The sequence below is a fragment of the Haliotis rubra genome, unplaced genomic scaffold (genome assembly GCF_003918875.1).
Source record: "Haliotis rubra isolate DU_JTF1 unplaced genomic scaffold, ASM391887v1 Scf510, whole genome shotgun sequence".
Taxonomy (NCBI): domain Eukaryota; kingdom Metazoa; phylum Mollusca; class Gastropoda; order Lepetellida; family Haliotidae; genus Haliotis; species Haliotis rubra.
The window spans coordinates 654,284-680,148 of NW_025767203.1; the positions used below are offsets into that span (position 1 = coordinate 654,284).

Here is a 25,865-nt window from a genome sequence, read left to right on the forward strand (position 1 = left end):
CATGGGGGCTTTTGCTTCCTGCATGGACACTAGCTGGATTTACACTGTCCCTTCAGATGTTAGCAATAATTGTAGACAAATCTAGCCAACGATATCTATTTACAAAACATTACTTAATTTAAAAATTCAATTATTAGGTGGTTGAGTGAGTGAGTTTTGCTTTACGCCGCTTTTAGCAATATTCCAGTAATATCATGCGGTTGAAACCAACGCCCCATTATTAGGATACAGATATGATGTAGCGTCGTCCCCCATGTTGGGAATGTATTATTACAAAACGGGTGTATGGCTCTCAGTACCACAGTTCAAAGTGAGAACTCCGTTGAGTATAACTCGTGTAGATCCGGTTTAGACATGGTCTTAAGCAACTCGTGTTTGTTGTCAGAGGTCGGGTTTGCTTGCTTGGTTGACATATGGCATTCTATCCTATTTGTAAGGATCGATGGTCATGCTGTAAATCACTGGATTGTCTGGACCAGACTCGACTTTTGCAAGGACCGTCGTCAATAACTGGAACATTGCGTTAAACAAGCAAACAGACATAGTACCCATACATGTGTGGTTTTATAGCTGGAACATCTGACCAAAAGAGGAAAGCGGTCAAGAAGACCAGTCTTTGCTATTTGATAAAGACCAACAATATTTGGAATATGGCCTTAAATAAAAGTAACAAGACAACCTGTGACACCATATTTATTGCAGAAATATACGGACAGAAAACAATAACATAAGGGGCTTCATAACAAGTCCAACAAAGATGTATGTATTCAGAAATTAAATAACCATGCACATCTATGAGTGAGTTTAATGTCGCATCGGCCGAATGAAAATGCACATCTATGAAAAAGCCTCTTCGATGCTGAAGATATTTACATGCTGTATGTTAATGTATGACATACAGATTAGATGTTTGCTGCTGCTGACTTGATACACTAATCATTTTCATTTTTTTTGACTGTGAAAAGCTCACGATGACTATTTAGCATTGGGTACTCATAAAACAATCATTTCCAAGACATTATAACAATTTAAGAAGTGCATGTACCTCTTTTCCACTAGCACTGAACACATTTTGAAACGACTTAGCTCCGGTTGTTACCCAGGACAAACACTTTCGCTAAACAGCGGCTAGTGAAAACAGCCACACCCATACACGCTTGTACTATTTGGCCAATTCGACCAGTTCAGACTTTTTGAGCAAAGAAACCTGTTCGTTAGGAGATTGGCTAACAAACCCTTAAACACCATAGTGATTGGTTGTTCCACAAAGAAAGCCAAAATTTGTGATATATTTAATTTCGATCCCGGACAAGCCCCCAATTCCTGTCACGTGTTGATTCCTCAAGTTGAAACTGAAACGCTCAAGAACTAAGAACTACTCTGGAAAAAGGCTAGATAATTCTCTACTGAGAATTCTCAGCGTCGATTGAGATGCCTTTAAGGTTGGACCCTAAGTATAAACATAGCACAGGACCACCACCCTTTAATGTATAACAGGCGAAACATTGTTGCACCAAGTATAACAATGCTCAACAACAACAAACAACATAAAATCTGAAAACCGTAATAAAACAATACAACTTAAGCAAAGTTCACAAATGGAACATGAGCGGGAACAGTAACTAGTCTGCTACAAGGTGTAATGTTAGAAACAGGTTAATTCAAAATTGTGTAAGTGGTTGATGCTATTAGTGGTGCACGACATTCTATATCTATATTTGCAGCAGGTTAAGTGGTGCTTTCGAAAAGACATGATTTATTTAGGAAATCGTCCGAGCATGATAACAATAGAAACTGTGATCACGTTACGGTGGTGGTTGTGGTGCTGATAGCACCAGAACATAATTAACATTAAAGAGAATATAAACTAACATTATAGAGAATATAAATGGACACTAAGTAGTGCAAAGATAACTTGTACCGCAAATATACAAGGCACATAAAGAAACTGTGCATTGTCAAAATATTATCCCAGTTGATAAGTACGATAACAATGTCAAAGGTACATATAAACTTTATTGGAGGGATCATGAGATCATAACAAGTCGGGAGAATTTCAATTGAAAAGTCAATCACAATGACGTCACGAGTCCACAAGCAGGACAGGGGTCAAACGACCATGTCACAAGCTCAATAACGGGTATGTCCACCATCGGCATTGAGAACAGCAGTGCATCGACGACGCATAGAGCCTATCCAAACGTACAAGGAAGGCTTGTGGGATGTCACGCCAGATTCTCTCAAGTTCTGTTGCAAGGTCAAGGACGTTATCTGGCGGATGAGGAAGACGGCTTAGACGTCGATCCAACTCGTCCCAAACATGCTCTATCGGGGAGAGATCCGGTGAATTTGCAGGCCAAGGCAGTAAGTCAACATTGTGGTGTTGCAAGAAATCCATAGCAACCCTTGCCGTATGAGGGCGGGCATTGTCCTGTTGGAATGTTAACCCAGGGCCATGACGTTGCAGAAAAGGAATTGCCACAGGTCGAAAAATCTGATCCCTGTAGCCAACACCAGTTAAGTTGCCCTGAACAATCACCACATTCGGCGAGCTTGTCGATGACGTTGTTTCAGGATAGGCCGTATGGCGGGACGTCGTGGTCTGATCCCGTGATCCCAGTGCAGAAATCGTGTTCCGGTGGCAGTGGAAATGTGCAGCCACTTATCGTTGAGACATTCCCCCACGGACCATCCCAATTGCCTCATGACGTTGTGCAGACGTGAGCCTTGGCATGCTATGCGTTTCAATAGCCGTTTAATTTTTTGAACGATCGCAAGGGCAGGGGTTGAGCTTTCCAAAGTGACTGTATTGTGTGGCATTCATTTGCTCTGTTTCTCTTTCCCGGAATGCACGTGCAACAACGTATTGCACGTCTCAAGGCCGAACCCACTGACGTCATGGAACGTGGCACGTGCATGCATGTTGAATACATGTCACTAATCTCTGAGTTTAAATCCTTATGTGTCTACACAGGTTTGAAAAAATTAGATTTTAAATTTCTTTATGTGCCTAGTATAGATTATATTTGAACCGGGACCGACTTGAACGTGGTTTGAGCCTACGTTACAATAAATCACATCCCTCGCTTCACGTCATCCTCCAAAATAAACCTTACACGGCGTAGAACGAATCCCCTGTTCCCTGTTTATTTATGTTGACAATGAAGACCAATCCTTATCCGGATTTTCACAGGTCAAGTCCTCTGTAAATCCGTTAAAACGTTTTATATCGTACCGTTCCATTTTGACTCAAACGTAACAAAAGCAATATACAAATAGATATAATTCCCTATTTTGACTTCCACCACATATTCGGCTGCCTTTGCATGTGTTTGTGACGAAGCCCATCTGTATCTCTTTGATAGTAAATCCTATACACTTGTTCAAAATATAGAATCGAACAATCATCACAGTTACAGAGGCTGATGCTGATAGATGTTAGTTCTCATGAAGAATATATCGAGCACGTGGTACAATATTAACTATCGACCTGAATAATCAATACATTTTAGCTGTAACTCACCCTATCATATGGTGACAACATTCTTAGAGTACAATGTCACAGACGTATTTTTGTTCTTCAAAATTGCAACTAGTATCATCAAATTGCATGTCTGGTTCCATTTCAAGACATTTGGAATATCCACTCTTTGTGTACTCGGGAAAGACTGTGTCGTCGACAACCCACCTCCATACTCCGTCTTCTGCCATGTCAGTCGCGCCGAGAAAATATTCATTGGCTCCATCTGAATGATAAAAAAACCCAAACATTAAGGGACCATTCATTATTTATGGCAAGGTTTTTTTTATGGAGAGGCATGTACGATATGAATGCCCCTCCCCCAATTCTTTATATAAGGTAAGTACCCCAACCTCCGCCTACATGTCATGTATAAAAGCAATGACTCTCCTCCCTTCCCATAATTTTTAACCACATAGTTTAAATATTACTATGCCAAAAAATGATGACATCCCCTAGTACATGTTTACAAAATTAATGACTTAATGACCCCCTTCCTCCCCAGAACAAATTTTGTGAACAACCCCACCCCGCCACCCACCCCTAAAAATATATGGCGGCGGCCTGTAAATAACCCAGTTTGGACCAGACAGTCCAGTGAGCAACATCATGAGTATCGATCTACACAATTGGGTTGCGATGACATGTGTCAACCAAGTCAGCGAGCCTGACCATCGGTTAGTCGCCTCTTGCATGGGTTACTGAAGACCAATGTTGACCAGGATATTCACGGGTAAGGGTGACTATATTTCAAATGAAGTAGCTCGAGGTGCTGTTCTTGCTTGTTTGCAAATATATTTTTGAAGCGGTTTCTTCAAACCATACTGAGGTCTTGGTATTTTCTAAAACGTGGACGTGGATGTACCTGCTTGAACGATCTCCTGCACCAACTGTCGCTTTTCGGGAGTATCAAGCTTAGCCAATTCGCCTCCCTCGCTTTGACATATTTCACGGGCTCTCGTCCACGTAGCCTTGTCTGTGGAGTGCACTTTGTAGAAGAAGTGTGCGGATGAGTTGTAGATGTAGCCAAACGCAGCAGCTTCTATACCAACTACAACACAAACATATATCTAAGCATTTTATACAACCTTTTAGCAATTATCTTATTTCATCCGAGACAACAAAAACTATTTTGTTGGTTAGTGTATACATTTGAATTACCGTCGGCAAATAGCCGTTAAATGGAATTACTCGCTTTCGGATGAAATTGTTTGTGACAGTTCAACATTATGTGGTGATGCCTCTTCCGAAATGAGTGAGTGAGAGAGGGTTTTTACGCGCTTTTAGCAATATTCCAGCAATATCACGGGACAACAGACATAGGCTTCACATTGTACCCATGTGGGGAATCGAACCCTGGTTTTCGGCGTGACGAGCGAAAGCTTTAACAACGACGCTACCCCATCGCCCCCTTTCCGAAATGAAGTGTATTGGGCCATACTGTTGAGCATTCAATTACAGCAGAGAGATATCATGGCATGGAGGTAAGGTGAGGTGAAATTGGGTTTTACGTCGTGCTTGAGAATATTTCGCTCATATGACGACGTGCATGCGTGTGTATGTGTATGTGCAGCTGCTTGTACTAGCCCAGACTTAAGCTGGTTTCATAGTGCTAGCCCAATGAGATACCATGCCGCAGTGAAGCATGAATACCCCACTCAGACACATTATACTGACTCCGAGCCGACCAGTCCTTGTTGTACGCATTAATGCCGAGCGCAAGGCAGGGACCAAGTACCATATTTTAACGTCTTTTGGTATGATGTGGTCGGGGATCGAACCCGCGACCTTCCGTTCTCCGGGCGGACGCTCTAACCACTACACCACGGAGGCGGTCATCATGGCATGGATAGTCGTAGAAAGAGTAAGTAATGTTTTACGTAATATTCCAGCAATACCACGGCGTAACACCAGAAATGTACTTCATTGTACCCACGTGGGTAATTAAACCTGGGCCTTCGGCACTTGTGTTAACTTAGCCTCGTCGCTATGTGGCTGAATCAATGCCGTGGTGACATTTTAACTCACTTACTTCAGCGTTACGACCGAATACTTTAACCACTAAGCTACCCCACTGAGTTTTTTCACCGCTTTAAGCAATATTCCAGCAATATCACGGCGGTGGACACCAGATTTGGGTTTCACACATTGTACCCATAGGGGGAATCGAACCCGGGTCTTCGGCTTGACGAGTGGACGTTGTATCCATTAAGCTACCCCACCTCCCATGGGACCGCCTCCGTGTTGAAGTGGTAAGAGCGTCCGCCCGGAGAGCGGAAGGTCGCGGGTTCGATCCCTGACCGCGTCATACCAAAATACGTTAAAATATGGTACTTGTTGGTCCCTGACTTGCGCTCGACATGAACGGGTACAACAAAGACTGGTCGGCTCTGAGTCAGTATAATGTGTCTGAGTGGGGTATTCATGCTTCACTGCGGCATGGTATCTCAGTGGGCTAGCACTATAAAACCATGTTAAGTCTGGGCTAGTACAAGCAGCCGCTCATACACATATACACGCCGTCATATGAGCGAAATATTCTCAAGCACGACGTTAAACCCACTTTCACCTCACCTCACCTCCCCAGATAATACAGTAATCACGTATGGCTATAGAACAAAATGCAAGTACTCACCACGGTTGGCGTACATCGAAGCGTTTGCCTGTGTCACCAGAGAAAGCATCTCCGGAAATACTGAATGACAGACGCAAGTCCCCGTAGTCACATCATAGTTTTCAGAAACTGCTTTCTCCCCATCACAAAAGACTATACACTCTTCAACACAACTCAGAGGCGCACTGGAGAGGATGTGGTCGATGCCCTTCTTTCCTCTACCAGCAAGGTAATATGTTTTCGTACTTATGACCTGGACTATGAACGAAATAAAATAATAGAGGGAAACCCAAAGCATGTTTAACAGTTTTCAAGCTCAAGCCCGCAAAGAACACTGCCTGTGTTTTATGGAGCAGACCCCGACTGTTTCATTTAAATTGAAGTCAGGACGGTTGGTCTCCCATTGATTATGTGTTGTTGACATTTGCACAACAAACGAATACTAATTCTTCGGCATTAAAAGTGTACTAGACACATGTAAACATGCTCAATCAAGCATGCTGTCTGGACGTCTTGTGCGAAACAATTTCACCACAGAATAAACACTTGTCATTAATACTACTCTTTACATCATCACCAGTAACGAATTCAATTAAACACGCTTGACAATCATAGGAGACATGGTCTTTCATGTCGATGTATGTAGGTCTAAAATACAGAACGTCATCGTGTGAGAAAAAAAACAGTCTTGATTATCGTCAAAACATATTCAACGGAGCATAAAAGGCAAGACGCGGGGACAGTTATATATAAATGGATTGCAGACAATATATTGTTACTTATTATCAGTTGATTTGTATTGTTTTATAAGCAAGTCTCTCACTCTCTTTATTTCCGGTACTGAAAGGCCACAGTACTATACATTTACATAACAGTATTTACACGCACATGTAATATACATAAAGAAGAGAACATAATCAAGGGTAGCTTACTTTGTGTTCTGAGATATATTCTGCTCTAAACAACATGGCATGGAAAGCAAACATGGAACAATTTTGAAGTAGTGTATGTTTTTTGTTATTTAACAATAAACTTTCACAGGGAATTATAAGCAGGGCAAATAAAGAGAAAATGATATTCATGTTCTATTTGGTTAAGATCACAAACTTTAAACTTTTCAAGTTCTTTTTCTTTCTTGACATTTTTAAATCTTCCACTTTTGATAAATAAATCATGTGAAGAACATCTCAGTCTACTTAAAGCCATCCTAAATATTTTTCCCTTTACGCGTGAAAGATATATTTCTGCGTCAAAAGTACATTTACACATCTTATAATACAAACATTTACTTGAAAGTGATATCTATCCAAATCATTCTTGCAAATAATCTTCTTGTTAGTTCTAAAATAAACTTACCGTCAGTGTCAACACACTGATCGTTCCATACAAAACCAAAACCCTTTGAGAATAGAAAATTTATTACAAAAGAAACCCAATTTGTGTGTCCATTTTTATCGAACAACATCATCTTATTGTAACATTTCTTTGGTAGGCTTTTAAAAGGCACCGTCAATAAATTTAACCAATATTTTATAGCTCTGATATTTGTAAATAAGTGCATCGGATATCTACCACATTCTCCATACACCATAGTATTCATCCTTTTGGATTTAACATCAAGAAATCTTTACATGCTTTCAATTGAACTCTTTTGATATCATTGTAATAATTCAAACCCCACATTTCAGCTCCATAGAATAAAATTGGCTTAATTTTGGCATCAAATATTTCACAGTATGAACTTATATTTATGTCTTCAAGTACATTTAATTGTTTAAAGATACCAATCATTACTTTTTGTGCTTGCAAGCAAGCGTAATTAACATGTGTTGTCCAAGATAAACAATTACTGAAGAACATTCCCAAATATTTGTACGAAATGGTGCATTCTAATTCTTTACCTTTATACAACCATTTCTCGGTTTTTTGATAAACGTCCCCCATTTTTTAAAAACTACTACTTTAGTTTTGTTTCTCTTTCCAGTTAATTTGTATTTGTCAAATAACTCTCAAGTTCTTGTATAAGTCTTTGTAAACCTGCAACAGTGCATGGGAAGAGCACCATATCGTCTGCAAAAAGCAGAAGACAAATATGTACTAGGTCAGGGTGTAACCATACTCACAACTGCTTTCAATTTGGGTTGCTAATTCGTTTTTGAAAAATGAGAATAAAGTATAGCTGGTTTGTATTACATGCCTTTTTCGTTACACAACTGTAATTCTTTATTCGTCGAAAAATAAAATTGTCTTCCCTTTATCCAGTAAATAAACATCAATATTTCACTTTGCCCTGGCCACATTTGGAACTGAGGGTCCATTGGACTTTCGAGCAATGGCATGACGGTGGCAAACCAAGAAAAAGAGCAGTGCGAAACTGCGATTCACGCTCACGACCATAGAAATCTTGCACGCCCAAAGGATGCTACTCTTGGCGATTTTAAAAACCACTTCACATGTGTTAAAAATGTACTTGATACAACTGTTGGTTAAAACGAATGCCAGTGAATATTGATAAATCATCCGAAGCTCCGGGTTCACAATACGATCGTATGGGAGTCATGATGGCTTTAGCGCTACGGTCGCCTTGTGGAACGGATCCAGGTTATAAATGGTTTTCTGAAAACACTGCTTCTGGTCATCAGTCGGCAATTTGAAAAGAAACATTGTATTTTTATAGGATTACATGAATGTGCTTAAAGTATTATACGATGGCTTCCGACAGTACCAACCACATACCATTTTCTGTAGTTCTTGACATCAAGCTCTCTTGTGGTGTTCATTCTCTAGACTGTTATAATTTCCCTGGGATCTTCTTTACATATATTAGGTTCTTAAGTATCCCTGTATTTGTACAATATCCGGGGATTGTAAAAATACCAATAAAAAATATCAATACCCAGCGGGCACATAACGTTGAGTCAATGTTTAATCAACGTTGACTTTCATAAACGTTGGCTCAACGTTTATCATGGGACCAAAGAAAATTAGTCGAGATTCGTTTAGTTGTCAACGTTATTTCAACGTAAGGTTCCAACAAAATGTCAACTAATTGTTTCCTTGGCAAAGTTTATACAGAATTTATATTGGTAAAAGGCATCCAACTTAGCAACTAACATTTCTGAACATTAATTGTTGTATAGGGGTTGGAATAGTCCCAAATGACGTCATCGAACACCTGGCTGACCTCATTTCACATGGGGCAATGACCGCGCGCCCCGTGGGAAACGGATCCGGCATGACATCATAGCATCACACCATGACATCACGCCATTAGTTTTGACCAATAAGCATAGAGCAACTATCGAACTCACTCCGGAGTGACTCAGGCTGACTGGGGTCAATGACCGCGTAGCCCGTTGGAAACGGATGACACATCATAGCATCATACCATGACATCACGCCATTAATTTGGACCAATCAGTGTAGAGAAACTATCGAACTTACTCCGGTGTGACTCAGGCTGACTGGGGTTAACAACCGCGCACCCCCGTGGGAAAAAAGAATGTTATTAATGTTTACGGAACTTTCCCAGTAAAAGAAAAGATTTCAATAAGAGATATGCTATTTATCAATTTACGCTGGAACCCAAACGCATAGAAGGGGGGATGTTTGAATACCTTAAAACAAGGCAACCTTCATTTGGAGTTACATTTTAAGTCAGCGCTTCTGGAAGGTATCATCTGTCTCATTTACAGCGAGGATCAGTTGATTTTTAAGTGGACGAAGCACGTAACATGAGCAACACTATGAATACACGACAACTATAATGCCTCTTGAACAAAGACAGTGTTACCAAGGGATGAAAATCAAAGTGCTTGCTGCCGATCAGTTACCACGAACCATATCCACATATTCCAAAGGATACATTTTGAATAATCAAGCCTCTCATCAACCTGGACAACACTGGATAGCTATTTGGATGCAAGATTCAAAACACAAAGAATTTTTTGACAGTTTGGGAAGAAAGCCTGAGTATTATCAAAGGACATTCCACACATTCCGACAAAGGAAATGTGCTTCCTTCCAGCACAATACATGGATTCTTCCAAGTAAAAACAGTAAAAATTGTGGACTGTATACTTTGTTTTATGTGATGATGAAAGCCAGAGGACATTCACTGAATGATATTCTTAATCGTTTTACTTTCAACCCAAGGTTAAACGATATGCTAGTGTATAGATATGTGTCTTCATTATGTGTCACTTATAGTTAACGTGGTCATCCTCCTTAAGAGATGTCTATGTACCCATCAAACTGAAAAAATGTACAGACTGTGGATATCTATATAAAAGACAGAAACGGTGATTTAACTTCTTTTAGCAGTGGACCCGTGATAGTGACACTTCATCTGAAACCTCTGTGTGAGAGTCAGTATTCATTCTGAACAAGAAAATGAACAGGAGATACTGGAGACCCTATCTGGACGACCCTAAGAAATGGACCAAAAATTACTATTTGCAGGCTAAAGGATATCCCAATCCCTTTACTAACGTTGATGATTATGTGATCTATTATGAGAAGCAAGGTGTCAAGATCGACCTACACCTTTCTGAAGAGACTTTTGCACTCACGTCTCTTACTCAACAAGTCGTTCAACAGGATAAAGCCAAGTTGAAGTGAGAAAGAAAAAGTGCCGTCAATAGGGAAAGCACAATGGAAGCAGTGTCAACAAAGCGAATGAAAAAGATTTTTAAATAGAGAAGAAAAAGCAAAAGCAGCAGCAGCAAAAGCAAAAGCAACAACAACAACCAGTACAACCACTTTCATCAGAAAGTACTACTCAGTCTTTGGAAGAATTTAGACTAATACACCCATTCACCATGATTGTCTCAGGGAAAACCTACTTTAGTGAAGCAGCTTCTAGTTCTGGGAGTGCTCCTATCCCGTAGTTCTACTCATTTGAAACGGAGCTAATAAAAAGAATGAAATCAGTTGGTTTTGGGTTTTTGTCTGTCTGTCATGTATACCTCGTTAGGATGGGAAAACCACATTAACGTGGTGTGCCTAATGGCAGCAAATGATCCCCGGGGAGTCGAGAATGGTAATATGGCTGAGATTGACATTCAAGTCAAAATTTACCAGCGCTTTGAGCATGCATGCGGGATGGACTATAGCGTTATATAAATACCCATATAATAATAATATACACTAGTGCGTTGTCATTCATACATTTATGATTAATCTTTCATGCTAAGGCTATACAATTACACCCCATTCCTGATAGAATTTTAGATGAATTCCATGAAAGTTGCATTCCTAAATATGTTGGAAGCGCACGTACAATCTCCATGATGAGAACGCACATTTCTACAGTCAAAGCTGACGCGCCCTAGCTAGTGTGTTGATTTTAAGGAGCATGTAGCATTTTGTTTATCGATGTTTTGGTTTTAAATACATCAAGTATTGTCTTATCATGATGCATTCATTCAATACAAAATCATACTACTTAGTTTGAGAGTAGGGAGTAATTCATGGGCTGCTAATTCCACCATATTAACATAGGTTGTTTACACTCGCGAGAAATCTCCAGGCTAACTGTCTACAGGCTAACTGTCTCAAAATCATCCTTGAATTTCATTTAGAGCCTAAGCACTGCAGGGAGGGCTAGGCTGTAGGGAAATAATATGGTTCAGGGACCGTGAGACAGGCTAGTGTTAGACCAACGATTTTGTATACAACTTGAGGAGGTATCATATTGCACCTTGGCTGAGTCAGATGAGGGAAGTGTGGAGGCAGCGAGTTTAATTCACCATGCCTCAACGGCGCACGCTTTGAGATTTGAGATAAAACAGATTTTGTCCACAGGCGACAGAAAAGGTTATTGAGTATGGAAAATATAAACATTTTGTAAAAAGACATGATATGTAGTTAGTGATAACCTCAACTAACTGTCAGAGGGGGTTTATATAGGTAGAATTAAAGCCGGATGATCTATAGTTGCTCTACGCTGATTGGTCCAAATTAATGGCGTGATGTCATGGTGTGATGCTATGATGTGTCATCCGTTTCCAACGGGTACGCGGTCATATACCCCAGTCAGCCTGAGTCACCCTAGAGTGAGTTCGATAGTTGCTCTATGCTTATTGGTCAAAACTAATGGCTTGATGTCATGGTGTGATGCTATGATGTCACGCCGGATCCGTGTGATGCTATGATGTCACGCGGCCATTGCCCCATGTGAAATGAGGTCAGCCAGGTGTTCGATGACGTCATTTGGGACTATTCCAACCCCCTATACAACAATTAATTTCATAAAAGATCCAGATCGACCTAGTGACAGATATAATCTAATGAATTGTTTGCTTGTGCATCGATCAACGGACAGAAATATTACATAAATCGCAATTGAAAATGAAAAAATCAATGATTTTAGGTATAAAGTCATCAGTTACCCGAATTGCATTAAATTTGATATTTTCCCACAAAACTGTCAAAATTGTAGAACTCCCGACAATTTGCTTTCAAACACATGACAGATGTTGACCTTTCGATCGGCTAGTGTTTAGTGATTAGTGTTTAGTGATGATGCTGATTTTAAGGGGGGGGCACCCATTTTGTTCAGGGGAGCTAGGGGGTCAGCAATTTTGTACACACGTACTTTGTACTATGTTTAAAATGATGCTTAGAAATTATGGGAAGGGGAGGGGGGCGTCATTGATTTTGTACACATGGCATACAGGGGTGGGGATCACTTATTTTGTACATACATTTAGGGAGCGGGGGTGGGTGTGTTGTAATTCACATTGTACATGCTTCTCCATAAAAGCCATCATCACCCCCTAGCATAAATTATGAACGGTCCCTAAGGGCTGCTATTCAAAATCGAATAGAACTTATCAATGTTTTATATTACATCACATTATTATGAACATTTGTTCGTTTGAATGGATCTGTCACTAAATTGTGCACTGAGCACGCTCTGAACCCTGTCAGCATATGTATATTATTTGGGGGGAGGGGGGAAGGAGAATGACGAAAGCGAATCTTTCTCAGATCATGCAACGAAAATTCACATCAAAATGTCTTGTGCTAGTCTTTGTGAAGGGTGAAATTGTATATAATTTATTTGAACTTTTATTTATTTACAAAATGTGTAACTTCACTAATGATTCTTTGATGGGACAATTAAGAAAACTGCACCCATAGACTTTCATTCTTACACTGGTTTGGAAGGGATGTAATGATTTATATCTCTTAATGGTTAAAATGTTACATATAAAAGAAGTAATTTAATAAGGAACATTTAATTATGAAAAAAAAAGATTTATTTTTAATGGAATTTGCAAAAATCCCATTTTCAAAGATTGGGTGGAATTAATTTTGTGGATTACATAAAAGGAGCAATGCTAAAGTAACAAGTTTTTAACATTTCACTTGTTTGCCAGTATATCCATCACAAAGTTTAAGAGAAAGATGATAACGCTCTTTCATTACCACCCACTTTGTTTTCATCATTTTATGTAAAAATGGCTTTTGTTACAATTTATTACTCCTGTCAAACAAACGTCTAACAAACTTTCATATACAACCTTTTTTTCAACGTTGATAATAGGTCAAACTTCAACGCTGATTCCACGTTGGATATCTACGTCTAAAAATCTTTCATATACAACCTTTTTTCAACGTTGATAATAGGTCAAACTTCAACGTTGATTCCACGTTGGATATCTAGGTCTAAAAATCTTTCATATATAACCTATTTTCAATCAAATTTTCACGTTAAGGACCAACCTATTCTCAACGTTGAAACAACGTTGATATGCCCACTGGGTAAGTTGATAATGTAACATGTGAATGTTTCACGTAAGAAATATATTTTGCATTTGGACACTTAGTAATGCGGAATGAATGCAAAATGACGAATACTTTCTTTAGTTATCCGTAAAAGAACTTTGCCACCTTCGTACCACTTTGCTACAGAAACGCAGATTATTACAGTGCTTTCAAAAATGGCCTTGTCAGTTATAGTGCAATGGAGATTTTTTGCACGTTTCCTAAGTTTCATAAGAGGTCCGACTGAAACATAAAATGTCGATGAATGTTTTAACTTTTCCCCCTGATTTATAACGTATTTACAAAAAACTCCCTCTGTTTACGGGGAGGTTTAATAATTTAAGAGATAAAACGTAGCTATGTCGGCGAGTTTGAGGATCTTAAATCGCGTAAAAAAACATCCTGCACTGAAAAACTCATAAACAGTGAACACTACCTAAAGGAAGGAAGAACAACGGATTACTACTATCATGTCATTATTAGGTAGTCTGTCCTCGCTCGAGGGTTTGGTAGACTACATGTCTTCGTTTCCCAGTTGCGTGGATCGCCGTGGATGATGTCAATCACAAGAGCGTCCATTATTCAAAGGATGTATTTTGGGTGTACCCCATTGTATCCACTTTTCTCCAAACAACAAAGTGCAGCCACCCGTAGAACAATAGGGGATTAGTTATAGTCTGTTTCAAGGTATGTCTGGTGACACCATGACCACAAGTCTGACTAAATTGGTGAGCACATTTGAGAACAAATTGGTGAACACTAATAAATGTCCCAGTCATTTCACTTAAAAACGAAACCCCACTTCATCATTCATCATCATGGCTAATGATCAAGTTGACGTGACAACTTCCTCCTGCATTCAGCACCTGACAAGAACTTCATGCTATTTTCCACACCAGACAACCTCCTCCATCAAGCTGCTGCAGACACCCTGTATTGTGATGGACATATATGTTGGTGATGTTATTGATGTTACTCATACCAATGTTTCATAAGATGCATATCACTTGTATGCTTATAAATTATTATTTCAAACTCATTATGTCTTTCTGTGTTAATGCCAGTTACATACGAGTTTATGAATTAAGTAATTCTTTTAGTATGTAGTTTATGACTTTAACAGTTAAGTAGACTATACTATACCTGAAAGGCAAAAGAAATCTCGTAATATTGGAAATGACATTTAAGTATCAATGGAACATTTGAACCTATTTTTAAAAATAATACGCCACTGAAATGCAGTACCGACTTTCATCAGAGAAGTAAATCCTTCTCCATTGTCCCCACAACAGTTTTGCCGCTGTTGTGTCCACTTGATACGTTCCCGGAGGTGACGTTGGGTGAATATGGGTCTCCTGGCAGGACATCGACAAAACAGGTTCCTGGCTTAGAGACGTCGCCGAATGGTAGGTCACTGACTGGTCGCTGGTGGTTTCTATGGTCACTAAGCTTTTCTCTGGCCCATGCGAATAGGTCTTGCACGTGTTGCTGGACGATATGACGGTCTGGCGACGTGTTGTTACACGGGGTTGACCACTACGTGGACGGTCATCAGTGCTGCTGGTGGCGTTGTATCGCACTCTAAGACGTTCTATCGTTCGTACGCTGCAACTGAAGTCATTAGCAATGACTCGAGCATGTTGACCAGCGTGCAGACGTCCAATAGCTTGTTGTGGTTGATCTCTCGTTAACCTAGTCATAGCTGCTGTGTTCAGAAAACAAGTGAACGATTGCCATTCAAGCCGGCAATTTATGCCTGAATGCATTTATGATGCACGTGCATCTCGATTTCAATGTTGTGTTTGTGGGAACTTTTCCTCCCAAAACCAAAACATTTCTAACTTCAATCTCAAACAATACTTTATTGGGCAATGCAGGCTATACGACCACGATTCATGTTTCCTCAAACTTGACTTCTGGTGTATATTTAAAAATAGGTTCAAAATACTCCATGTCATCTCTAATATTACGACGTTTCTTTTTGCCTTTCAGTATATATATCAGTGCCCACTACCCTGATACAGACTATACCCTAATCCCTCTGTTGATTAACACTGCCCATTTGCAAAAAGTGGGAGTAAAACCGTATTTGGCAGAGCCGTGAAGATCCGGGATTGAACAGATCTTCGTCAACCAAAGCCTGTTCGCACAATAAGCATAAATTCCTGACAACACACACACACTTTTTGTTGTCCCTTGGGACCATGTGTACGAAAACGAAAAAGCTTGACAAAAGTAAACAACTGTTTTATGGTCAAATGTTCCTAAACTGCTTACCGACAAAGAGTGAGTGAGTGAGTGAGTTAATATTTAACGTCACATTGGCAATATTTCAGCCATATCGTGACGAGCTTACCGACAAAGAAAAGGTACAGACGATGCTTCAATAACTCTTCTGAATCTCATCTATAAACATTTGGAAAATAGAGGATCATATGTGAGGATTCTTTTCGCTGACTTTTCCTCCTCCTTCAGTACCATTCAGCCACATTTATTTCTGTCAAAACTGTCAAACATGTGTGCTGACAGTAATCTAATCAGATGGTAGACTCTTTTATGATTAATAAACCTCACTGTGTTAGTGAAAATGGGATCAGTTCCTCTGTTACCAACCTGTCCACTGGAACTCCACAAGGATGTGTTTGTCACCCATATTGTTTATTATTTTTACCAATGATTGTATCAGTGAAACAGCTAACTGTTTCATTATCAAATTTGCCGATGACGCAGCAATGGTTTCACTTTTGAAGTCTGCCTACCTTGATTACAGAATGAGGTTTTGATTTTTACAAATTGGTGTAAAGAAAACGTTTTTATTTTAAGTACTAAAAAAACAAAGATAAGATTATAGATTTCAGAAAAATCATCTCCCTCTTTAGGACCTACTTCAAATTTGAAATTGAAATTGTGACTTATACAAGTATTTAGGCACTATCTTTGACTGTATGCTAACTTGGAATGACAATGTTGATTAAGTATACATAAAAGGTCAGCAGAGATTGTATTTCTTTCGTCGTTTAAACAAGTTTAGACTTGATTGTTGTCTTATGGTAATGTTTTACGAAACATTAATACAAAGATTTTAAATTTGAACCTACTTTGTTCGTTTGGTAACGTGTCCGTTCAAAACAAAACTAAACTCTGCAGAATTGTTAGCGCAACACGCAAAATCATTGGCATAGATTTAGCAACATCTATCGTCCTTCTTTACGAGCAGCAAGTTGTCACAAAATAGCGGAAAATTGTAGATGACAGTTCTCATTTTCTATTTTACGATTTTGAATTTTTTCTGTCGGGACGTCGTCTGCGCATGCCAATAGCTAGTACAAAATGTTGCGTCATTCTTTTGTATTCATTATTTTAACAACAGTTAATCTCCATATTCATTCATTTATCATCTTACCTTCATGTACACCATTTTACACAACTGCTATTTTTATCTCATCATTACATTAAGTCATATCTTACTCTTTCACTCTTTTAGTGCTCTTACCTATTTATTTTTTATTATCTTAATGCTTGTTGAAATGTGATATGTTGTGATTCCATGTTATGTTGTGTTCTACGTGTTTTACGATGTAACCAAAATTCCCCTCGGGATAATAAAATGTTATCCTATTTTATCCTATTGTGGTGCAACTGCCCGTGAAAACTATTCAGTTCTCTACTACATCACACTTAGTCTTTGACAGATCTGTGTGAGTGATGATCTCAACAACACAAGTCCGTCTGAGGGTCTACAACTATCGATCATATCTATCGATCAAATATCGATCATAATTTCGGGATATATCTCGTCCATCAGTTTTGCGAAAAAACTCGACAATCCAGTAACTCATTCCAGATGTACCCGTGAATGTCCGGGTTAGAATTTTGATCTTTAGTAACCCATGCTTGTCGTAAGAGGCGACTAACGGGGTCGGGTGGTCAGGCTCGCTGACTTGGTTGACACATGTCATCGGTTCCCAATTGCGCAAATCGATGCTTTCGCTGTTGATCACTGGATTGTCTGGTCCAGACTCGATTATCTACAGACAGCGGCCATATAGCTGGAATATTGCTGAGAGCGGCGTAAAAGTAGACTAACTCACTCATTCCAGATGTCGAGTGCATATCCGTGAATGACCTTTGCTAAAAAAACGTATAATAATGTTATGTTCATTATTGTCTTGGCTTATGTCCACCGCCAAACGAGTCCGCGGAGCCATCTGTATGAGTATGAGACAAAGGTGTTCCACTGACCAGTGCAAAATTAGAGATGAATCCTGTCTGATCAATTAGTACGGCAATCCTGTATCCTCTTACCCCAGGATAAAAAATCTGCAGTTAAGACGTACCATGCACTTTCCCCTCACAGGATCTCCGCAGATAACAGAGGGTTATTGCAATGTACATTGTCTGCGGTGGAAGATTGGCTCTCTTGTACACACTCGTTTAAGCAGAAATAGGTCATTCAAGGATTTGGGCCAACGGATGACAGTTGGTACATGAGTGAGATAAAGATTAATGTCGCATCTACTTTGTTTCAGCCATATAGCGAGGGAGACCACGTTTACACATACACACAAGTGAATTATAAAACACAAGGTCCCGCATTTTTATTATACACACATTTTAACATTACAGTATTATTTACAATATAAAATATAGGCTGTTACAATATTACTTACAAGTTAAAGCAAGGGCTATAAGCCAAAATGAAAACAAAACCACAAGCATTTAGTTATACACATACACGAGGGAAATAACCTTTATGCAGAATATGTAAAGCACAATCATCACATGGATGAAAGATTCAGAAAACACATGTTCGTCTTTGAGGGAATTGTGTTACGCTGATGATAAGTGAGCAGCATTGTCTTATCCATAAACATACATCAACGAAATTTCGAAGTTCGATGCTACCTGTATATTTCAACATGTGACAAAAATAAGAAAGATATCGTCCTCTGTGGAAAGTGTATCTTTGTTTAAATCCGAGAGAACTCGTCATAATTTTATTAAAAAATATCAACAAATGTGTGTTGCAATAATACAAGTTCCAGAGAGACCAACGATGAACCATAATATCAGTGTATTACGTCTTTGTGTGTTTTGTAATGCATCCAGGCGTATACTATCTATTATTCATAGTAATGATATAGAGGTTTTTCAAACAATATGTGAGTCTATTATATCACTGGAGATTGATGCCTCAATATTGAAACATTGTCCTCGTATGTACAGTGCATTATCATACGTTGTGGTACGCCTCTGCACAAACGATCTACCGTGACAACCCGGGTTAGAATGAACCTTCAGTAACCCAATGCTTGTCGTAAGAGGCGACTAACGGGATCGGGTGGTAAGGCTCGCTGGCTTGGTTGACACACGTCATCGGTTCCCAATTACGCAGATCGATGCTCATGCTGTTGAGCACTGGAATGTCTGGTCCAGACTCAATTATTTACAGATGGCCGCCATGTAGCTGGAATATATCTGAGTGCGGCGTAAAACTAAACTCACTCAATTACTCACAAACGATCTGGAGGTATACGGTTGCATTCAGACAGACCAGGCCACGAACAGTACATGCACTGTTCAAACATATCTGTTTATTGGCCCAGAAACAGAATGTTAATTTAATTTTATTCAAATGTAGTTCAATCAGGGTTTTGTCCTGTTCAGGCAACCATTGTTACTTGTCCCACATGATTCCTCGCATTTTAGTTAAGGACGATATTGGTTGGTTGGTTGGTTGGTTGTTGTTTAATGCTCACTCAGCAATATTCCAGCTTTATGGTGGCGGTATGCAAATAATCGAGTCCGGACCAGACAATCCAGTGATCAACAGCATCAACATCGATCTATGCAATTCAGGACAGTATTGACGCCGTGACTTTGCATGGTTTTTTTGGTGAAAATCAGGGTCCCCAATAATTGGTGTTATAAAAACGTGCCTTTGACATTATCGGAATCGTACAGTGGACTCAGCGCCATTACAAGCAACAGAGATTTGTATTGATTAAGGAAAGTGTTGTTTTCTTCCTCTATTTAGAAGGGGCTAGGTGTACATTACAGCCATTTGTTTCCACTTACGTCAGGACGATTTCACACACAAACCGTTGTACGTAATTACAAACGTCGTCATCCAAGATGTTTTTGTCGATTTCCAAGCACATTTTAGTGGAATCAGACATTGAAAAGCCAGAGATTGAAGTTCTATCTACCCACTTCCACGAGCCAGGAGTTGCTGTTTGCTGTCCTCGATGAAGTAGCCTACGTCAGAAGTTCCGATGATATCTACAAACAAATACATGGATGAGTTGTATTAAAAGGCGTCGAAAACGTCGAATAAGGTCATGAAGTATGACAAGCTCAAAATGATACAGGACGAAAACGACCTCCACACTGCTGAAACCATCAGCACGGGCATTCGTCTATGTTTAGGTGTGCACTTGATTTGCTTTTGCGTGTATTTGTGATGGTTGACAAGGCAAGAATCCTACAAAGGATTCAGGTTTGAGAGAATATCAGTGTATGAACAGTTTAATGATGTGATTGTCAGAATATTTCTGATGATTGTGGAAGGGATTTATTGCTTTTTGTTTTATTTATAAAACATTACATTGTACCCTGTTTATAACGCCACCATTTGCCCAGGACGATTAATGTCGTGGCGCTGTGGTCCTGTGCGTAAATCAGTGGAAGTTAAGCAACGTTGGGCGCGGAGAGTCGCTGGATGGGTGACCGTGTTTCGCAGCTTGACTCCTGCGAGTTTCTAGGCTTTCAGTCCTGCTCCACAACGAAGCATATGTGATACATCTGCTCTCACATTTGGCAAGTGGGTTTGTTCAAAATTGCCTCTGTTCACCCACCAGAAAATAGGTACCCTACCCGGTGTGATAAGTCATGCGACTATTAACCTTCTAGCGCCTCACAGGGAGCTTGGGTTATCAAGAGTAATAATAATCACATTGTTGCGCTTTGATCGTGCTCCTCCGTTGTGTGGAATTCAGCGCATTACAAATGCCCGTATTATTATCATTATTATAACCAGACTGGCATCAGAACCAGGAAAACCAAATGTGTCGGCCGTAACCTCAATGCACTAAAATAATAACCAAACGTAGTAAAACAATAATTTGCAGACATATCTGTCATCGTCTGGTCTCTCCTCTTGAATGTTAGGGGGCAGTAGGGTAGCCTAGTGGTTAAAGCGTTCACTCGTCACGCCGAAGATCCGGGTTCGATTCCCACATGAGTACAATGTGTGAAGCCCATTTCTTGTGTCCTCCGCCGTGATGTTGCTGGAATATTACTAAAAGCGGCGTAAACCCAACTCACTCACCCTCTCACTCTTCAATGCTGGAAGGTGTAGAAGACAAGTGTAAAGTATGATTCCAACGATTTGTAATTGTGGCAAGTGTGACCAGATCTTAGAATTCCTCACATAGGGTATACTCATTCGTCAACACTCGTTCTTTCCTTAACCTTTAAGTAGACTCCTTGGCCCCATTTCACAAAGCGATCGTAGCACCAAGGTGATCGTAACTCCCATACATTAACATAGAATTACGACAGTCGTAGTGTCACGACCGCTTTGTGAAACGGGCCCCTTGTCGATAAATGATATGAGCGATAATACGACGAACCAATCAGAAAACACGTAAGGATGGAGGTACTTTGATAAAAGTAACTGGAGTAATTTAATCAGTCATGACATTATGTGATAGTTAAAAAATCATGAAAATGTATATAGTCATATTGACATGACATAGAACGGAATTGTGTTGCCTAATTTAAAGTTTTCAATAAGGATAGGATCACGAACAGTGCGATATACAGACACATGCGTTTGTTTACGTAACAGCTCAGTGCCCAACTGATTGTGTTTTGGACGATCTTCCGGACGTACTTTGGAGATTTTACGAGCGTTTTCCAAGCTTTTCTGGCCCGCTAGCCCGTGGCTTGTAAAAATCCAGTCGGGCCACAGTCACTGGTCCAACTGGCTAGTGAATTTCATGGGGTCACTTTGTAAATATATCACTCTCTCCGACTTTTTAAGTTATAATACACTTTTAAATCATGCAAGATTATGGCCTGATAAAAATGTTCATCATATTAGCGGCTTAATGACGAAACCCGTATCATGCCGACAATATCTTATACTCATCTATTTCTGTACTCTTTTGCTTAGTTTCTACATTCAAATTTCGGGCTAGTGAATTATTTTGTGGGCTAGAAAATTTCAGGCATAGCTAGCCCGACCGGAAACTATTTCGCACAGTGCGTCCCCAATCAGATGTTTGCGATACAGCTTGCAGCTTATGCTTCGAGGGACAGAATTAAACCAGCACGTGAGTTGTGCCAATCAAGAAAAAATCCATTATCACGAAGAAAACCCATATGATTAACCATTGATAAGCTTAACCAATGATTAAAAACTCACTTTACTGTGTATGGCGTTTCTGAATACAAATTGTTCAAATACGTATAAAACGTCAACGCCAGATAATTCGATGCTCATTATGTCAATCACCGGATTGTCTGTCCAGACTCGATTATTTACATGTAGACCAGCGTCATTTATAGCTGGAATATTGCTGTGTGCGGCCCTATACAACAAGCAATCAAACTTTCGGTTACCCGCCAAAACAAATTGCATTGGGCCTGTAAATGAAAATAATGGTATCAGTCAGTTGCTGAAAACATAATTTGCATTACAAAAAAGTTTTATTCCAAAAACTGCTCAGAAGCATTCCTGATACGCGACGACGTCCTGGTAACAATCGAGTAGTGACCAGGCAACCATGTGATGGGCAATATAATCCACTGACACGTTTTCGTATAAGTGAGTGAGTATAGTTTTACGACACTTTTTGCAATATTCCAGCAACAACACAGCGGGGGACATAGAAATGTCGGCGTGACGAGCGAACGCTTTAACCACTGGGCTACCGCCCATCACATTTAGTGCTTGTGTTGAACATCAAAACTTGGACAAGTGCAGAGATTCTACTGATGTATTTTCAAAGATACGTTCAAAAATATTTTCGTTTTGCACATGTAACGCTGTAGGCTTATCTTGCTGTACTTTGTCTTTTAGAGATGCAGACAAAAATCGTACAGTTGGATGCCGACGGTTTGTATATTATCGAAACTGGACAAGACAACCCAGTGATCAACAAAATGAGCTTGGATCCACACAGCTAGGATACGTTGACATGTGTCATCCAAGTCAGCTAGAATGACAACCTGATCCTGTTACTGGCCTCTCACGACAACCATGGGTTCCTGGAGACCAATCCTAAACCGGATATTTAACCAATTCTGTGATTGCTATCATAAACATCGACCTATGCTCTTAGGATACCACGACATGTGTCAACCATGTCAGCTGGAATGACTACCGATCGCCTCTTTCAGCAAGCACGGAGTTGCTTAAGACCTCGACCAAGCTGAAAGAAATCAAATTATGCAGAAAAGGTGTTATTACCCAATAACTATCAACCAAGCTGAAAAAAATCAAATAATGCAGAAAAGGTGTTATTACCAAATATCGCCTGGCGAATAAACGTTTCCTTGGCGCTTGTCTGAAGGGCTATGAGATCCCCCTCCTTCAGCTTGACAGTAGGAACGAGCATCGTTCCAGTTTCGAGTAATCGATGAGATCTTGTAACATACGTTGACAGAAGCGTCATGTATGTAGCCACTGCTTGTTGGACATGTCACTTGAATTGAAGAAGGTACATAGATGAGTTTGATGTCGACCGTGTTGGCATAAACAGTACATTTCGAAACGTCAGCAACAATCCTGAGTTAAAAAGATGTTCCTCTATTGTAAACTCTGTAAATAATTTGTGCCTAATTTAATGTTTGAATATCTATGTCAAAATATTGAAATCCACCAATACAACGTTTCCTACCTAAACAGAGTTGGTTTTCAAAAAACAATTTGTAGTTAAATAGTCAAATGTGGACTCGTACCTGGACACACTGCAGTATTACATGACAGTTCTGTAGCTCTGGTGGGTGATCCGCTACAGGTGGCCCCCATGTTAGATGGGGCAGGGTTGGCACAGGCTCTGGCCTCGTGTCTGGTTTTTTTGTCCCTCCCCCACAGCTCAGAGAACAGATTTCCTCAAGGAAAGTTGTCCAGCTGGACCAACCGCCATCAACTGCATGAATGAAGAGATTGTGTGAGTGAGTGGGTATGGTTTTATGCCATTTTGGCAACATTCCAGCAATATCACGGCGGGGGACACCAGAAATGGGTTTCAAAACATTGATCACACAACAGTCTCGTTTCATGCTGACTGGGTTCCGTCTTATTGCGCAACTTAGTACAATAACCAGTCCAGAATTCTAAGACCAACTCATTCAACTGGATATATAAATATTAATCAGTATAATTTGATATATCTAATCACTTGTATATTGCAACACTACGTGCTTTGACAATCGGAAATCTGGAAATCGTAGAAATTTCAAAACGAGGCCGCAAAAAAGGTTTGGCGGTCTTTTTCGGCCCTGATGTTATATCACTCACATATTGTACGTTACAAAAATACATTGGATAAGCGGAAAGAACACATAACATATGTAACCATCAAGCCAGATGAATTGTGTATCATTTTACAACCTCATCAAACCTCTCCATAAAATATAGAAATATGATTGTTTTTAAGTTTAAAATTAAAATTCATTTGTAAATACCATTTTCTTATGGAACAAAGAATGGAAATTTTGTGTAACCCTAGTTGTTTGTAGTGTCTCATTTCATTTTCACACGAGAAAATTCGGATCGGCTGAAAAGTAGGTAATTGTCTGAATTGGTTCATGAGACTCAAGTTCCGGTTTGCACATTATACCCATGTGGGGAATTGAACCCGGGCCTTCAGCGTGAGAAGCGGACGCTTTAACCATTAGGCTACCCAACAGCCCGAAATGATTGTGTTATTTTATGGCCTTTGTTGTTATTGCTGCTCACAAACCAATGATAGTTGAAGGTATCTGTGAATGGAACTAGCACTCAATGCTTACAACTTAACGGGCAGAACAAACGTGACACCTTTTGATTTTTCGATTTTCGAATGACAATGTGGAAATGACAACGATACACCTTTCATTTCCTATTACAAAATACACGGGTTCACATAAAACATCAATAACAATTCTGTATGGCTCGCGACTATGTCACAAATTGATTACGTCCCTTAAACAGTGGCTTTCTCTTTAGGGTAACATTTCATGTGTTGTTTCTTAATTTCCATTAATATCAATAAATAATGTATCGAATAACCTACAGAAAACTCGGGATTAACATATGCCTTAACCTATGGTGAATGCTTTAAGTCTCTCGACACCGACACGGAAGAAAGGCGCTCGTGACATATGATCCGTAAATGTGGTTAATCTATAAATGTGTCACAAATTTAATCCTCAATCATTTAGAAGCATCTGTTTATGATGGACGTTTCCGGTCAGTTTCCATGATGCTCAGTGATGCAGACCCGTGAAGATCTGGGTTATAACTGATCTTCAGTAACCCATGCTTGTCGTAAGAGGCGACCAACCGGACCGGTTGGTCAGGCTCGCTGTCTTGGTTGACACATGTCATCGTAACCCAACTGCGTAGATCGATGCTCATGTTGTTCATCACTGGATTGTCTTGTCCAGACTCGAGTATTTACAGACTGCCGCCACATAGTTGGAATATTGCTGAGTGAGTAGTAAAGCAAACTTACTCACTCATTCAGTGATGCACAGAAAACAACTGTTTGTCTGTAGATGGACTTAATACACCGTGGCACAGTTTCCCAAAGTCGATACCATGCCCTGTATATATTGGACAAATAAATCGGCTAATCATTCCAGATGAATACTTCCGGTCAATTGGTATAAATGTCACAGGTTGAATTGTTCATACAATGTATAGCACAGCACCCCTGGCACAATTCACAATTTTGTCCCTAA

General features: G+C 39.8%; 2 protein-coding genes across 2 annotated transcripts in view; both read right to left on the bottom strand.

The window, feature by feature from the left end:
- Positions 1-3,021: 3,021 nt before the first annotated feature.
- Positions 3,022-6,488, bottom strand: LOC124292276. The gene is made up of 3 exons (XM_046729337.1): positions 6,156-6,488; positions 4,386-4,571; positions 3,022-3,746 (listed from the first exon to the last, which is right to left on the bottom strand). The coding sequence occupies exons 1-3, from the start codon at positions 6,430-6,432 to the stop codon at positions 3,547-3,549; spliced, it is 663 nt and encodes a 220-aa protein (XP_046585293.1). The 5' UTR covers positions 6,433-6,488; the 3' UTR covers positions 3,022-3,546.
- Positions 6,489-19,921: 13,433 nt separating this feature from the next.
- The window catches only part of LOC124292266 (coadhesin-like), a 61,548-nt gene continuing 55,604 nt past the window's right edge, over positions 19,922-25,865 (bottom strand). The window contains exon 4 of the mRNA XM_046729329.1: positions 19,922-20,189. Coding sequence (XP_046585285.1) covers positions 20,113-20,189 — 77 coding nt within the window. The 3' untranslated portion in view covers positions 19,922-20,112. The remainder of the gene's footprint in view (positions 20,190-25,865) is intronic.